Source organism: Crocodylus siamensis, chromosome 1, assembly GCF_052110815.1.
Source record: "Crocodylus siamensis isolate JL-2025a chromosome 1, ASM5211081v1, whole genome shotgun sequence".
NCBI lineage: Eukaryota > Metazoa > Chordata > Crocodylia > Crocodylidae > Crocodylus > Crocodylus siamensis.
Window position 1 is genome coordinate 226519510 of NC_143395.1, and position 15840 is coordinate 226535349.

At 42.5% G+C, this 15840-nt stretch overlaps 1 protein-coding gene across 2 annotated transcripts in view; it reads right to left on the reverse strand.

Moving 5' to 3' along the window:
- Window positions 1-10895, reverse strand: part of ALCAM (activated leukocyte cell adhesion molecule) — a 174913-nt gene extending 164018 nt beyond the window's left edge. Inside the window, exon 1 of one of the 2 annotated variants that reach the window (XM_090058270.1) lies at window positions 10602-10895. In XM_090058270.1, the coding sequence (XP_089914396.1) occupies window positions 10602-10683 (82 nt within the window). In that variant the 5' untranslated portion in view covers window positions 10684-10895. The remainder of the gene's footprint in view (window positions 1-10601) is intronic. The other variant, XM_090058261.1, reaches the window with a different exon arrangement.
- Window positions 10896-15840: the final 4945 nt, after the last annotated feature.

Sequence of the window (15840 nt, forward strand, 5' to 3'; positions counted from 1 at the left end):
ATGGATTTTCAGATGGCCTACCAGCAACAACAAATACTAGGGACCTTATGTTGACTGGAGAAGTAGCACTCTTAGCCTTCTTTAGTTCGCACGGTTCAAAAGTTGGGTTGCGCTGGCCCGAAAGACAGTTCCATACACTTCCTAACTCCAGACCAGGAATATTCCATCAGAAGTGAGAAGTCAAATGTTACAGTTACTGGAGGACTGCAGTTTGCAAGTTAGACCATTCAAACCTACTTGGAAACACCATATATCACTATATCAGTTGAGGAAGTCTCCATTCTTACCTCTGCTACCTAGTTGGGAACGTCTTATGGAAAGAACTTGCCAAATGAGCTCTAACCTCTTCCATCATTAGCCCACATTGTCAAGAATCTCTTTCTACTAAGACCATCCATCAACTGGAAGGCCTGGTCTCCAAATAACAGAAGTAAAAGTCTCATAAGTAATTTCAGAGATGCATCGTCTTTTTACTCATTCTTCTTTCTTTGGATAAGGGGAAATGGTTGACTGTAGGTTATCAAAAGAGACAGGTAGTTATCCATGTCTGAAATCAGGCAGAAGGCAAGGCAGAGGTGCACCTATAAGCTAACTGAACCAGAGATACATAAATGTCCATAATCCATAGCTCACTTCATTAGATGTTAAATCAGATGTTTGAGAAACCTGCCATAATGGAAGGAACTTATGGGGACAATACTGCTGAGCTGTTAAATGTTTTATTGGGAGATGATATACCTGGGTTCTAGATCCACCTCTGTTAAGTGCTGGTCAGCAGAATGTTAGACAAATCACTTAGACAAAAAAAAAAAATCATTCCTCAATCTCCTCCACCCTCCCCCCAAAAAAGATGATTTTTTTCAGAGAAACAGAAAAAAAATCCACTTTTTATTTAATGTTTATCCACCGTTTGAGTCATGTTCAAAGATTGAGTGGAATTTGAAAGCATGAAGTTCTGAATGCAGCATTATAAAGTTTCCATGCAAAACATATCCAATTAGTAAAGTTTTTCAAGAGCTAAAGGAATCTACTCAATTGTATCAATAAAGGGTCCATTTAACTCCTCCTTCAAATACCAGGGGTTTCAAACTATAGGCTTCCAACCTCAGTCTATCTCAGATGAGAGCTGGGCAAGATAGCATGCTCAGAGAATTAACAAATGCATATTACATCATATTATGGATAGAACAGAGTTCTAGAGACAAGACAGAAAGTTCTTACCCTTACACTGAAATCAAAGGACCTCCAGTTTGAGCACCTCTGTTGTTCACAATGAGGAGCTTCTCCCAGGAAGAGCAGCAACCACTGGTCAAATAAGAAGCCCCAAACTATTTAGGGCTTTATAACTTAAAACACATCTTAAATGTTCCTCAAAACTTGGGAGAATTGGTGTTCTACACTCTTTTCCAACATACTGACCAGTTACAGACAGACTGTTTTGCACAAACTTACACTATTAGATCATTTTAATGTGCAGTGTGTACATTAAATTACCTTTTAATTTAGAGACAAAAACACCCAATGCATGTAGCAAGGATCACTTCCAAGACAAACAGTTAAAACAACATGTTTCTGTTACAGAAAGTTCAGCCTACAGAAAAGGCCTAAATCTGACAAAATTGTAAACCTGAGTTCCAAATGACGGATGCACTCAGTTTACAAGGAATGCAGATATCACTCTTTGTAACACTGCTGGATACTTCTCCAAGAAACTAGCATCATTTCAGTTCTGTCTGGATTAAGCCTCTGTCAGCTCACATTTATTTATCCATTGAGTATTCATGAGCAAAACAAAATACTTCTTTATTCGTTCCATTGCACCATCTGAGTCTTACGTAATGGAAACCAAGAACTGAGTATCCTGAGCATACTGAATATGCCGAAGCCCCTACTTCCTCACCAACACTAAACGTGTCACATACTCAAATAGGAAGTGTTACCAAAGAACCCCTGCAATATTCCTCGTGATCCTTGGGCAGAGGAGCTAACTGACCAAAAAAAATTAAATCACCTTTTCAAACTTTCCAGAGTTGATTATATTACTCAAAGTATTCTAAAGGTAGCACAGCTTAGATGGATGTTGTGCTACAGTGTTAGAAACCCCACTACCACCAAATAGAAAGAGTGTGATGGCCAAATGCTGAAACCCATAATCTTCTGTGGCGCTGCAGAGGACTTGCAAGACTGCTGCAAGTAATATGAAAACTATTTTCTACTAAAGCAGTCTTAGGATGTGTCAAAAAGTCAAAAAGTACAACCGCTTCACTTCCAGTTTTCTTTTCCTCAGAAGGATTCAAAAGCTAGTCTTGGCTCTCCCATTTGGAAAAACTGAACAGAAGTTTTAGTTTATATAAGGTTTGAACCACTGGATTCTTTAGAAGTTGCTCAGCCACGGGGATGCTCACAGAGGCACCTCATGGCTAAAATTGTAGATGCATATGAAACTTTGTCCCACTGACTACCAACTAAAGCAGTATATGGACCTCATGCAAGCCCCAGATCATCAATAGAGCTCCACAGAAGCACCGATTCTCCTACTGTGGGGTAGAATGCATAATTAAGGGGCTAAGCATCCACAAGTGAGCAAATACCCACTTCCTTCTACTCGAGGATACACTCACAAGCAACGTCAAAGTAAAAAAAAAAAATCACATAGCACTTGGCCTACCGCAGGGGTCAGCAGCCTTTTATCAGCATGGGCTGGCACGTGCAACCTGGCCATCGCTTTGGGCCAGAAGTCTCAGACCCTCCTGTCCTCTGAGTGACCAGCTGCCAGGTGGCTAACCCCGCTACAGCAAGGACAATCTCAGACACTGCAGAGTAGCAGATTCCACAGTAGGAGGAAGCACTGGTGAGTGAAGGGCAGCATGGCATGACTCCATGATACTGATCCTCCACAGGCTGAACAAAAACCTCCACAGCCTGGATCCAGCTCATGGGCCTTAGGTTGCCAACCCCTAGCCTAGTGCAAGAGACAATCCACTTACAGAAAGAATCATAACATGGTAAAATAATTGCTGTTGAACTATGAAGCCACTTAAGGGAAACTGTGTCATATTTAGCATGTTAGGTAGCTAACAAATAAGGCAATTTACTGAGAGATTGAAATGAAGATGGGGGGTGGTGCACATCTCTGTTGGATGAGTCTAAAGGACAAGTCATGCACCCTTCAAGCTTCTGGAACAGTACTGATCCAAACATGATTTTGGCTCAACTCCATTTGTAAACAAAAAGATGTTTTCAGTGCAAAAACAGAAATTGAAAACCATTCCTGGAAACATTCGCATTAAATATTTAATCTTATTTCTGTAACAGACAAAAATGGAAAAAGCACTTATGTTAATTTAATGTTCAAATTAAGTGCTGAAGCATATTCTTTGCTTAGATAACAGTGACTGTTTAAGTTGTAAAACAGTACCTGCAGCGTGAACTTCATATTGTCAAAAGTTCCTCTGTTTGTACAAGAATATTGTGGCTAGGAATGTGGCTTGCTGGTACAGTTATAGAAATCAATATTATGGAAGTCGCTCTGGCACCCCCTATCCACAGACAGAGTCCAAGATTAAACTCATGTGTGCAACAGTTCGAGTGCCAAACCTTTATTTTAACTAGAAAAACAATTCAGTGGTGTCAACAATCCTCATTTTCCCTGGTATGCTTTGCAAGCTCTCACTTGGGAATGGCAAATGTTTTTCTTATTCTTTCCCAGCCCACCTGTCCTTTTGTCATTGTGAACATCACCAGCAAAGTAGAACAGACACACAGAGACAAAAAGGTGGCCTCCAGCTTAAAAGGAGGAAGCAAATTACGTATGTATCTAGTACTGGAACTACACACTTGATCCGAGCCAATGGAATAAGACGAAACCAAATGCTGCAGAAGCAACGATAGGAAAAAAAAGAAGAAAGAAGTACCAGTAGACGAAACAAAATAAAGCAAAAAAAGCCACAAATCATGCTCTCTTGCTCCCTAGCCAAAGTTTTGATATCAGTTTGGACCCCAAGTATTAGAATGAAGCACATATTTTTCATACTCATGCACACACACAAAAACATGCAATACCAACAGTCTCCCATTATACATGGTCACCAATCCTAACCAAACTGCACTATTTTTTCATTCATCGAAAGTCATGAGCCTTCAAAATCCTACCTACTCTGCATAGCAAATTTTAACCACATGGATTTCCTGAGAAACAGGAGGTCATTTCCCCTCATAAGACAGGTAGACTTTTAAGCCTCCAGACCTCTGTATTTTATAACTCTAAAGTCTGGGAAACAAATGTTTCTGAGCATTTTCCAATCTTTAAAATGTATGTCAACTAATCAGAAAACTACCTATTTCTAAATTGCTTCAAAATCATACCTGTAAGGTATATTCAACACATCACTGATATAAATGAAAAAAAAAATCTTAGCACCAGTTGCTTAGAGGCTACAGAAAATTTATAATTGTTAACAACTAGTGTTATTCATTTTAGGTGAATGGATCACAAGGCCTGTTCCCTCTCCCCCCCAAAATCAGTGAGTAAGCCCTGTTATTGGCCAACAGGAAAAAAATTACACCCACTGTTAGAACTCCTCTGCAAGCACAAAAAGAGAAATTGAGTCCAGTAATGAGTTTACTTGAAAGCAGCTTAATTAGTGCAGCTGAATCAAGAAAATTGATTCCAGCAATCTCCATAAATAGAACTAATGAAAACAAATACACATACATTTCATTTCTATACCTAGATTTGAAAGTGAATTTTTCAGTTTCTTATATTTAATGCATCTCTTAAGAAAATCTGTTTCCAAAAATCTAATTCTGTATCTTTCAGCATATTCAGAAATTGACTTTGTTGTTTTGCAATAAACTTAGTAAATAAAATTTACTACAGGACTAGGATACAGGAAGCTCAACAGCATATCTGTTTTAGTTTCCCTCCATTAACTAAGAGACAACTGCAAAGCTTTGTTTTCTTAAATCATGACATTCACTGATAAAATTTAATGTAATCAGTGAAAGCTTTCCAACTTCTTCTTGCCCTATTAATGAACAGTGTTAACTTTATCCTTCACCCTCCAGTCTTTGCATCTCAATCTATTCAACACCCTACCCATGAAACACCACTCCCATTCCATTGTGTGCTGTAATCACCCATTCTCCATTCATATTTCTTCAAGAAACATTCTTCAACCATGAAGTCTGCTCAGATAGCTCCACTCAGCAGGGGGGAAAAAAAAGAACTATAACTTGCCCATAAAGGAAGACAGAAAAATTCCTGGGTTAAAACAGAACCCTGCTCCAAGTTACCCAGCCTACTGGGTGTAGCTGTTTAGACCATTTGATTTTCAACCAGGGTGCTGCACAATACTAGCACAGTTCAGTGTACAAATACCTATACTTTTACAAGATAAACCCAGAGAGGTCAAATAGAATGTTTTTCACACTATGGATTCCTAATTTGTTGTGGTCTTCTCAAGTTGTCTGCAACAAAATAACTGCTCTGTTATTTTCCCATATTCAAAAAATGAGCAAAGGCTAAGAGCTAGCATTTTCTGAGAACGCTGAATCTAATTAGGGGTGCCTTGAGTCTAAAAGAGCCCCTGGTTTAGACTATACTGGTAAGCTCCTTAGTATGCCAAAAATCCTTTTTTCCTTGCACAGCACCAGGTGCACAGTTGATCTCTAACAAATATTACTAGGTTACCAAACAAACTCCCCACCTCTAAGAAATGCAGGATGTTAATGTACTCCTCATGCTAAAAACAGGAGTCTGATAAAAAACCATGTACAAAAACTGCTGCTTTTAACAATAAGGTAGAGGAGCTCCCTCTATTGAACTGGTTGCCAAAAAATCTCTTGTTTTAAAGCTGCTGCCAAAAACACGTTTTATAAAACATTCTATTTAATACCTTTAGGGCCCAGTTATTCGAGGTGCTAAATGCACTCAACTTCCAAATAAGTCAGTATGGGAGCAGCAGGTGCGCAGAACCTCTGTTGCCCTCCAGTGACTTGCTAACAAATTAGATTAAAAAGAATACTTACTGAATATATAGAACTCTCTCTCTCTCTTAGACATAAGATACAGATACAAAAAACTGAAATACGCATTAATGTCCTTCTTTGCCCAAAAGAGATTAATTGTAATATGCATTAACTGGAGACTAACAATATTTTTATAGTCATTAGAAACATCTGAAATAATGGACTGCTCAGTGAAATAAGCAAAACATACTTCTTGCTTGCCATCATGGGAGCAGCTTAATATTATTCCCTTATTTATAATCTATTGAAAACACTTCAAATGCTTTTTAACCTAATGTTACAGAACTGTTCTAAACTATGATAACCTCCAAAATCACACCCTGAAGCTCCACTCTCTTCACCATTTTATCACTTTCTTTACAGAAGAGGCCTATTTCTTATCTTTGTAGGATACACCAGCTCAGCAGACGCAGGGCTTGTTTTAATAAACAGATACTTATTTGCTGCTCTAGAGACTTATACATATGATAAGAAAAGCAACTTAATCTCAAATGAGGCAGATATTCCTTAAAGAACCACCAGGTTAGAGTACTAGATTAACAGCCAGTGGGGTTAGATCGAGTGGAGATTAACCACCCCCCCCAGTTAAGATAACAGGTGTTTTGTCATGCACACACATTAGTAACTATTTTCAACAGAGCTTCTGCCATCCTCTCATCTCTCATAAAAAACAATGAAGCTCATGTTGTAGCTCATGCTATATATTCCTGCTTATCTCCAAAGTTCTGGTAGATTTTTAATAGTAGTATTGCAAGGTACAGCGTTGAGAAGTTAAAGCTTGTTCTTCCAAGATCCTAATACTCGTGACTTCACTTGGAATGCTTGGGAACCCCCAGAAGAGCTCAGCTCCTCAGGAATTCAAGCCTTTAGTCAAACTTAAAAGTAAATCTAACCCCCATCAACAACATTTGTAATTTCTGAAAATGCTTTTTCGTTTGATTGCTATGGTAAGCTATTTCTTCCTGAAGTCAAAGGGATTTGAGAGCCCTTAGCACCTTGAGAGTAGTGCTCCTAGGTTTGGTGTTACCATTTACATGTACGCTATTGCTTTTTAAGAAGCTAGTTTTAGCACCGCAGTGAAGGGCTTTGTTTTAACCCCTTCAAGGAATTATCACAAGCAGAGCTGAGCACAGTAAATAAAGAAGCTTGTGTTTGCATTTTCAAATACCCAAATAGGCAGTTGAAGCCTATTATAAAATGGCTGTATGTGGCTTTTAAAAATTTAAAAAGTGTATCCTGGAAAACTTAGTACAATTTGACAAACGAGGGAGGGACCTAAAAAAGTATATATTAAGCAGGCACTTTAATAATACAGAGCAAAATGCCAATGTGCAGAATAATACTTAGTACCAGTGTAACATAAATCAGCATAACAGCATCAAGAATTGTAGGCTAGCTTACTCTGTCCCATGATTTATAGGGTTGCCAAATACATCTGGACCAATACCCAGAGGGAAGCATGAATGCTGCAAGATGATATACACATGCAAGCTACTGTTAGGGGATCCACTTACACAATCATAGCTCCTGACAGAGTTACCACATTGTTAGTCCTGCAATGTTAATGAGATTAAAGCAAAGTTTAACTTTGTTCTTAGACAGTGTTGTGGTATGATTGCCGAGAACAAGTAAGGCTTCGTTTTTAGTCCTACTTCTTGCTCTTGTAATCATGACCAATACTTTGTGTAATGTAACCAGGTCTGGCAAGGAGGTCATCACTTGTAGTACAGACTGGATCTAACAGCAGCTGCTAGAGCAGTTCAATTTAAAATGGAAAGGATAAGTCATTTGTGAACCATCATAACGTATTTAAGGAGCTTAATAGTTCAGCATTTTTCTTTATGTCATCATGTTAAATTGTTCGGTTTTCTCCAAAGTTTTATGATGGAGTTAAGCCAATTAGAACTCTTGGTGTATATAACAAAGGCAATTTAAACTGCTTACCCTGGTATTATTCTGGATCAAACCACGCAATACTTTCACAAAAAAGAATCCATGGCATTAGAAAATGAAAGCTACTGATTGGTCTTTTGGATTCTGGAGAAAAAGTGAGGCCTGCTGGAAATTACTGATGCTTCACAAAAATGCATATCATAGAATGTGGTCTTTTTCAAACCTATAAAATGTAAGGGTTGGGTTCTTGAACACAATCTATACTAGAAAGGCAAATATTATTATGTTTTCCTAATGGTCACAAAGATCACAGTTAAGGTTATGCATTTGCCATTTCCTGCCCTTTCCAACAAAAGCTCTAGAGGAGGCTCCCCAAAAAGTTACTGCCAACTTCAGCCAGGACTGGGGGACTACCCAGTCTTTCCATCCAGAGTTTTTCTAACATGTTCTTGCTTTCCTCAACATTCCCAAGCAACAAAAATAACCATGGATTTTTAAATAAAGGAAACAGTTTCCAAATTCTGTCAGCTCTTGTTTGATCACACAAATTTAGCTATTCCATACCTGCGTTCAGCTAGAAAACCAGAATGCATAAGAATGAATACAAGAGAGCAGGAGGAAAAAAACGGGTAGCATTTAGGACCTGTCATCTCTAGTCATATTCCATCTTTCCATACACCCACATTATCACGATCACTATAAACTCTTGAAATAAATGTCATACTTACAGGTTAACTAATAGTTAGACATGATATTTTATCTTTTTCTTAATCCTTTCTATGGGCATTTTAATTCTCATTCATCTCATTTAATTCTCATTCACTGCAAGATATGCTTTATAAAAACACAAGACCACTGAATCCAGAGAGCTCTCCCTATGACAGAAGCATCTTAACTTAGGCCAGGCGCTATCCACATCCCTTTCAGACAGTCCAGCCCTACTTTCTTGAAAAATACAAATGGGACAGTATGAGAGTGAGTCATTCTTATTCCTGCTTGGAGTCTCTCCACCCTCAACCACCGTAATTAGCATTCTTGTAAACTTTGTAACATTACTAGTTAACCTAAAGACTGACAGTCATTAAAGACTTACTGCATTTAACAGCTTGCTCAGGCATGAAACTACAAAGTGGATTAACACTTTGTTTATGCATAGTTTAAAATGCAGCTTCACAAGACTAATTTTACTGAGTGTCCAGTGATTTGCTTCACCTTAGGCAATCCAGAGTTAAACCTGTGTAAAAATGGTGCTAATAAAATTAAAAAAAAAAAAAAATCTATGGAAGTCTATTCTTCCGTACATCTCCTTCTGGAAATAAGAGTACAACAGTACCCTGAAACAGTTAAGGGGCAAGCACAAAACAAAAATAATGTGCAAGTCCAGTGCTGAAACGCATCTAGTCCAAGGCAACACTTCTGTAACCCTTTTCCCCTGTTGGAAATGCAAGCAATACAAAGGACACGCTGTTTCTTCAAGCAATACAAAATGTCACCACAGGCTGACGCTCTTTCTACGAGAATAATGAACAGCTCGCTCTCTGCCTTGAATGCAGAGCATACACACTCCCCAGCTCTTCCAGTCCTGGTGCTTGGGATTTACAAAATAAAGAGAGCAAACACCTCACCCCTGAACCATTTCCCAAACAGGGGGAGAGAAGGTTAGGGCCCCACTTTCCCATGGTCTAAAATTTAAAAAAAAAAAAAAAAAATCAAACAAAATAAAGCAAGAGGACGGGGATGGCAGGAACTCGTTTTGTCATCTCACTCACAGTATTAAAATTATCTAAGGAAATACCCTCATCTTTCCACCCTCTAGCATGGCAAGCCACACGTCATGCCCAGCATCAGCTGCTTTCCTGGAAAAGATCTACCTGCTGTGCAAGCAGAGAACTCGGGTCTCCTCTTTCACAAGACAAGAACGGAAAGCAGCACTCTCAACATGCCTTTACCCCTCCCAGGATATGGGCCCCCTGCTTCCCATCCATGCCAACTTGCTGGCTTTTGGGCAGCAGTCACAGGAGAGCAACAGCAGGCACTTGGAAGGGCACAGACTTGCAGCAGCACTTGCTAGCAGCAGCAGCCGGGACCAGTCAGAAACATCCCCTGCACTTGTGCAGCAGGGCGTGGGACCCAGCTGATCCTGGCCACCCTCCTATGGGGTGCCCAGGTGAGGGCTACTGGCTTCCTCTGACCCAGGAGGAAGGCCAGTGGCTCAGCTCCCCTGTGGGGCTGGGGCAGCGCCCAGCTGCAGGACAGAACCCCCTGGGGGCTTCTTGCTTGGAGGCAGCTGCTGAATAAGGGGCTGGGGGGGGGGGCAGAGTGGATACCGCAGCCCTCCAGCCCTGCCAAGGATTTGGAGGGCAGGTGGGGAAGAAAAGGCAGGGTAAAACTGTTGCAGCAAGCGGGGGGGGGGGGATAGGACGGGGGAGGAGGAGAAAATAGAAGTGAAACTCCCTGCAAAAGGCAACTGTCTAGTAACTCCCTCTCCTGGGCTGGACACACACAGACACCCCTCCCATCCCCCCCCCCCGGACGTCCCTCTAACCCCAGAACTCGCAGGGAGGCCCCGGATCCGAGCGGCGGCCGGGGACACTGAGGCGCCGGCCGGAGCCACCTGCCGCGGCAGCGCGGAAGAGGCGGCTCCGGCGGCGCCCGGGAAAGTTGCGGGCGGCGCTCACCTGGGCGCAGGCACACGGCGCCGAGCAGCAGTAGCAGCAGCGGCGGCAGCGGGCGGGCGCGGGCGGCCCCGGGGGGCTCCATGCTGCCGCCTCCCGCCGACGCTTCTCCCGCTCCTCGTCCTCCTCCTCCTCCTGGCGCGGGCCGGGGCAGCCGCTCGCTCGCTCCCTCCTCCGGCCGGCCGCACCCACCCGCGGGGCTCCGCGCTACCCGGCCCCACCCGCGTCCACCCTCCGCTCGGCTCCGCCGGGTCCGCGCCGGAGCAGGTGGCCGCTTCCCTCTGGCAGCCGAGCGGCGCTCCAGGACTGAGCGCGGCGCTGGGGGGCGGGGCCTCCGCCAGGACACGCCCCCGCCCCGTCCCGCCCCGCACCCCGGCCGGCAGGCAGAGCCCGCCTCCGGAGTGCGGCCCGCGCGCTCTGGGGCGCTGCTGCGGGAGCAGGGCGGGGCCGGGCTGCCTGAGGGCGGGGGTTGGTGTGTAGTGTAAGGTGTAGGGGTGTCTCTGTGTGGGTCTGCATGTGCTTGTGCCTCTCGTGTGTGTGCAGTGTGTGGGTGCGTCTGGGTGGGTGTCGGTGTGTGTAGTGTGTGGGTGCGTTTCCATGCGGGTGTCTGTCTATGGTGTGCGGGTGTCGGCGTGTGTAGTGTGTGGGTGTGTCCGTGTGGGTTTATGTATAGTGTGTGGGCGTGTCTGTCTGGTGGGTGTCTGTGGGATGTGGGTGTCGGTGTGTGGGGGTGTCTCTGCGTGGCGCGCTGCCGCCGTCCCGCTTGCCCCGCTGTGGCCGGGGGCGCCGGGCGTTGGTGCCACGACCGGGACAAGGGCCCCGCTCAGCCTCAGACAGCAGCCGGGTCTTCTTTGGACGGGCTGCAAAGCACCTCCGGCAGGGCGGCGTGCCCTGACGGCGCGGACCGGGGACGTCACTTCCACCACTTTAGCAACAAACCGAATGAAAAAACCAAACTCAAACCCTCCTTTTTGCCTCGTGCTACTGTGTTGTGGCGCGCGCACATCTGGGCCAGGGAGGCTACGACTGGCGGGAAAGACCTGGGCACAGCTGGAAGGGGAGAGCCCGCGCGGGGCTGCCCGGGACCCCACTGTAGGAGCCCCCAGGCTGCCTGCACCCCGCCGCCGGGATGGGCCCCGTGCTGTGAACGCCCCCTGCTCCCACACCACTTCCCGGGGAGCTGCTCGCCCTGCTGCTCTGGCCCCGGCCAGCCACTAGGTGGCAAGAGCCGCAGCAGCCTGCTCGCCTTCAGCCAGGAGCTCTCCTGGAAGCAGCTGAGGCCCTACAAAACCCGCATCCCTTAGCCCTGACCAGTCAAACGAATACATCTTACTTTAAAGAAAGTATATATTTAATAAACAAATACATGTTACTTTATTTTCTGTCCTGGGATAAGCCGACGACATACAAAACCTATTTAACCCTGGGGAACATAGCCCTGGTTTTTCCGTGCTCTTGCTATACCAGCCTGAACCAGGCTGGTTATCTTATACAGACAATTTTTTTTAACTTTTTAAAACTAATATATGTTACTTTATTTAAAGTCTATATTAAATAGATAAACACATATTACTTTATTTTATGGTCTGGGATAAGCCAAGGACATGCACAAGCTATATAGCCCAGGGAATATAGCCCTGATGTTTCCATACTCCTGCTATACCAGACAGAATGAGGCTGTTTATCTTACACAGACAAAACCTTTTAAAAACTAATTCATATTACTTTAAGTAGTAACGTATATATTAAATAAAAAAATACACATTGCTTTATTTTGTGGTCTGGAAGAAGCTGAGGACATACAAAACCTATATAGCCCGTGTAATATAGTTCGGATTTTTCCGGGCTCTTTTCATACCAGACTGAACCACGTTACACTAGTATAAGGGCTGCATGTGGCAGCTCAGCTCCTTTGTTAGGCTGCTGTGAATTTGTGCTCTGCCCAATTCCTCAGAGAGCACACTGCGATCTTCATCCAGGAGAGGTACCTGCTGCTGAGTGAGGAGGGCTTTAAAACTTGAGCCTGTCACCAGAGATTTCCAACAACAAAAAGGCACTAAAACAAATTCAACTTTTCTTCAGATTAGAAAAGGGAGAATGGGAAACTCCTTTCGCTGCTTCACAGAACATTGCAGCAAATGTACCCGACACTGCACCTTGCTAAAGCTGCTGCTTTCTGTATATACACTGAGTGCAACGTTTGCAGACACAAGCTCATAAGCCTTCATTCAGCAGGCCTCCTGGATCGAGATTGCAAAGCCCTCTCAGGCCATGTTCACACAAGCACAGATGTTTGCTTCCCCAGGGACAAGTAGCAGCAGCATACCTGGTTACTGGTACTTGTCTCCTGCCGGTACATGGCTGCTACTTGCCCTGGAGAAACACCTGTGCCAAGCATGCTTTGGCAGCAGGTTACCCTGGGTGGGTAGGGGAAACTAGGGCCAGCAACTGTGCTGGCCCCAGCAGTCTCACCTGGGGTCCTGGGGGGCTCCAGGACCTGCAGCCATTCTTCTGCAGCTGGGAGCCTGGTTGGCAGCTGGATCATGTCCCCAGACTCCAGTTTGGGGCAGCTTGTGTTGCTGTCACATGCACCAACCTGCTTTTTTTTTGGTGTGGGTTTTTTTGAGCCCAGGATCTCCCAAAGTAAAAAACAAACAAACCCATGCTGCAAGGTACCAGTGCAGAGAATGCCTATGTATGTGGTGTGTGGATCCGCAGATGGGTCTGTGGAGCCATGTACTGTACGTCCACACTTGTCTGGACGCAGGCTCTGAGGACTTAGACATATCAATTCACAGAAGGAATGAAGGAACAGAGATGCAACACACAGCCCTAATACTAGTGCAACGTGGTTCAGTCTGGTATGAAAAGAGCCTAGAAAAATCCAGACTATGTTACACAGGCTATAGGTTTTATATGTCCTCAGCTTCTTCCAGGCCATAAAATAAAGTCCCATGGATGTATTTATTTACTATATACTTTAAATAAAGTAATATGTATTAGTTTTTTAAAGTTTAAAAAATTGTCTGTATAAGATAAACATTTTTTAAAAGTAAGTAACTAAATCTCCAGATGATGACTTGTCCATCCTGTCCTAAGCTTTAAAACTACAGTAAACTGTAAAACTGTTAACCTTCAAAATCATCAAACTGAAAACAAAGCAAAAAATTATAATAATAACACTTAGCAGAGACTAGCAAAATGAAATCGTTAAAGAATTTGGGGGTAATTGTCCAAGAGGAAGGGACCATGCATACTCTTATGGCTTGAAGAAATACTTACAAAGGGCAAAGAAGGGGTCATCAATACTTCTCGGGAAAGTGGGTGAACCTCAAGGTCAAAAATATTGCTATTCAAAGCAATGTACTGCAAAAAGAGAGCTTCAGAAATAAGGTTTTTATTGAACCAAGCAAGCAGTGGTGCTATTTCACAATGGAAAAGAAAGTGGCTTGAAATCATCATTGCAAGCTTCCTGACTAATAATATAATATGACCATCCTGCAGCCCACATCATACTATGAAATAAGTCTCTTGTCCCTAAAAATAAAAATCTGAATAATTCATGTTATGTGCTTGCTCCCGTGGGATTTTCTATAGTGAAATCCAAACCAGCAGCAATCACATCCCTTTTCACCATGACAAAGTGAACAGAAAAAAGAACCCTTCAAAAACTCCTGAAACTGGCTCAAACTCATTCAACATATGTTATGAATACATTCAATATCCTCAGAACAATTTTAATAGTTACAAAGTAGGGTAAAAATATTTAAAATAGTTACTGGACTACAGTAGAGGTTAAAATGATACATTTTGCTTTTCCTTTTAGTACTGTACTTTCCTCTGAAATAAAATCAGCATTTCTAATGCTGAGAATTTTAAGTGCATTGGGTTCAAATAAATCCTTCTCCCTCCCCATATTATTATTTATATTATTATGGTATTCATTATTTAATTAATTTTAAAAGATTTTATTTCTAAGTGTACTTACAATCAGAGCCCTGTGTTTTTTCCCCCGTTATATGCTTTCCCCAGGATTTTATCTGATGATGTCACTCAGTCTATATTTGAGGGATATAAAACAATGGACTTCAATAGGCCTTTCCAATGATGTCATTAGCAAGGTTGGCCTCCACCCCTTATGAAAATAAAGACAGGCTTAAAGACAAGTTATTTTCTCCCTTAGTTTTCAGGGAGTATAAAGTTCATGGCGATAAGCATATTTCATGTTTTTATTCCTGTAGAATAGAAGAGGCCCAGCCATAAACTCTTGACCTAGGTCTTGTACAAAGTTAAAGACAAAAAGCTTTTCTAGAGTTTGTATTCTAGTTAAATATCCACCACTTAAGAGTTTATCAGGAACATGGGCTGCTTCATCACTACGTACACTTCTGTCACAGCACAACAGGGCCTGATCCCACAATCTGTTTGTATAAGCAGTCCCTTTGAAGTTGGTGTAAGACTATGTGAGAGAAGGGTGTGAAATCAATTCCTAAAATACCAATAATCCAGCTCAGGAGCCTAACAGGCAGTGATCTACTAGCTCACTAAGCATACATCTAATTATGGCATGTGGATAGTTTTGCTGAGGTTAACAGATGCAAGTGATTTGCTTGACCAGGGTTTATTTCCTAAACACCTTCCTATTATAAAATATGATCAGTTAGATATCTAAATCTGCATGAAAACAATGGAAATTTTCTGCTTTGGAACAAGGAATATATCTTACAAGCACTGAGTAATTATTTATAACAGCAGGATGCTAAGACTGATTTGATTGTAAAAACAAAGGATTTTAGTCAAACAGCAGAAACACAGATTCAGGCCTATGCTACACTTACCAGAAATACGCTGGATATAAAAATCCTAATCATAAGTTATTACCAAATGTAATACAGAAGCATGATTTGCTCTGGGTTTTCCACTGAAATTAATGGGAGACAGCTTGAGTCCTTGATCTAGTGAGAAAGAAACCCAGCAAACTGCCCGGTTTTAAAGTCCTAAAATAAACAATCTTTTAGGAAACTTGTTCAGTTACCAATATAAGACTTTTCTTCTGAAAGAAATAGTTACATGTAAAGGGAACCCCCTTTCTCCCACTAATAATTAGACAATTTTTGATTGATACTTAATCCTGTCAAATCATGGGGTTCTGCATTTATGTGACAAAGTGCATTAATAGTGTAATCTATTAATAATGCATTGTGCATCATAACAAAGGGTTGGTATGAAAATGAAGTATCAT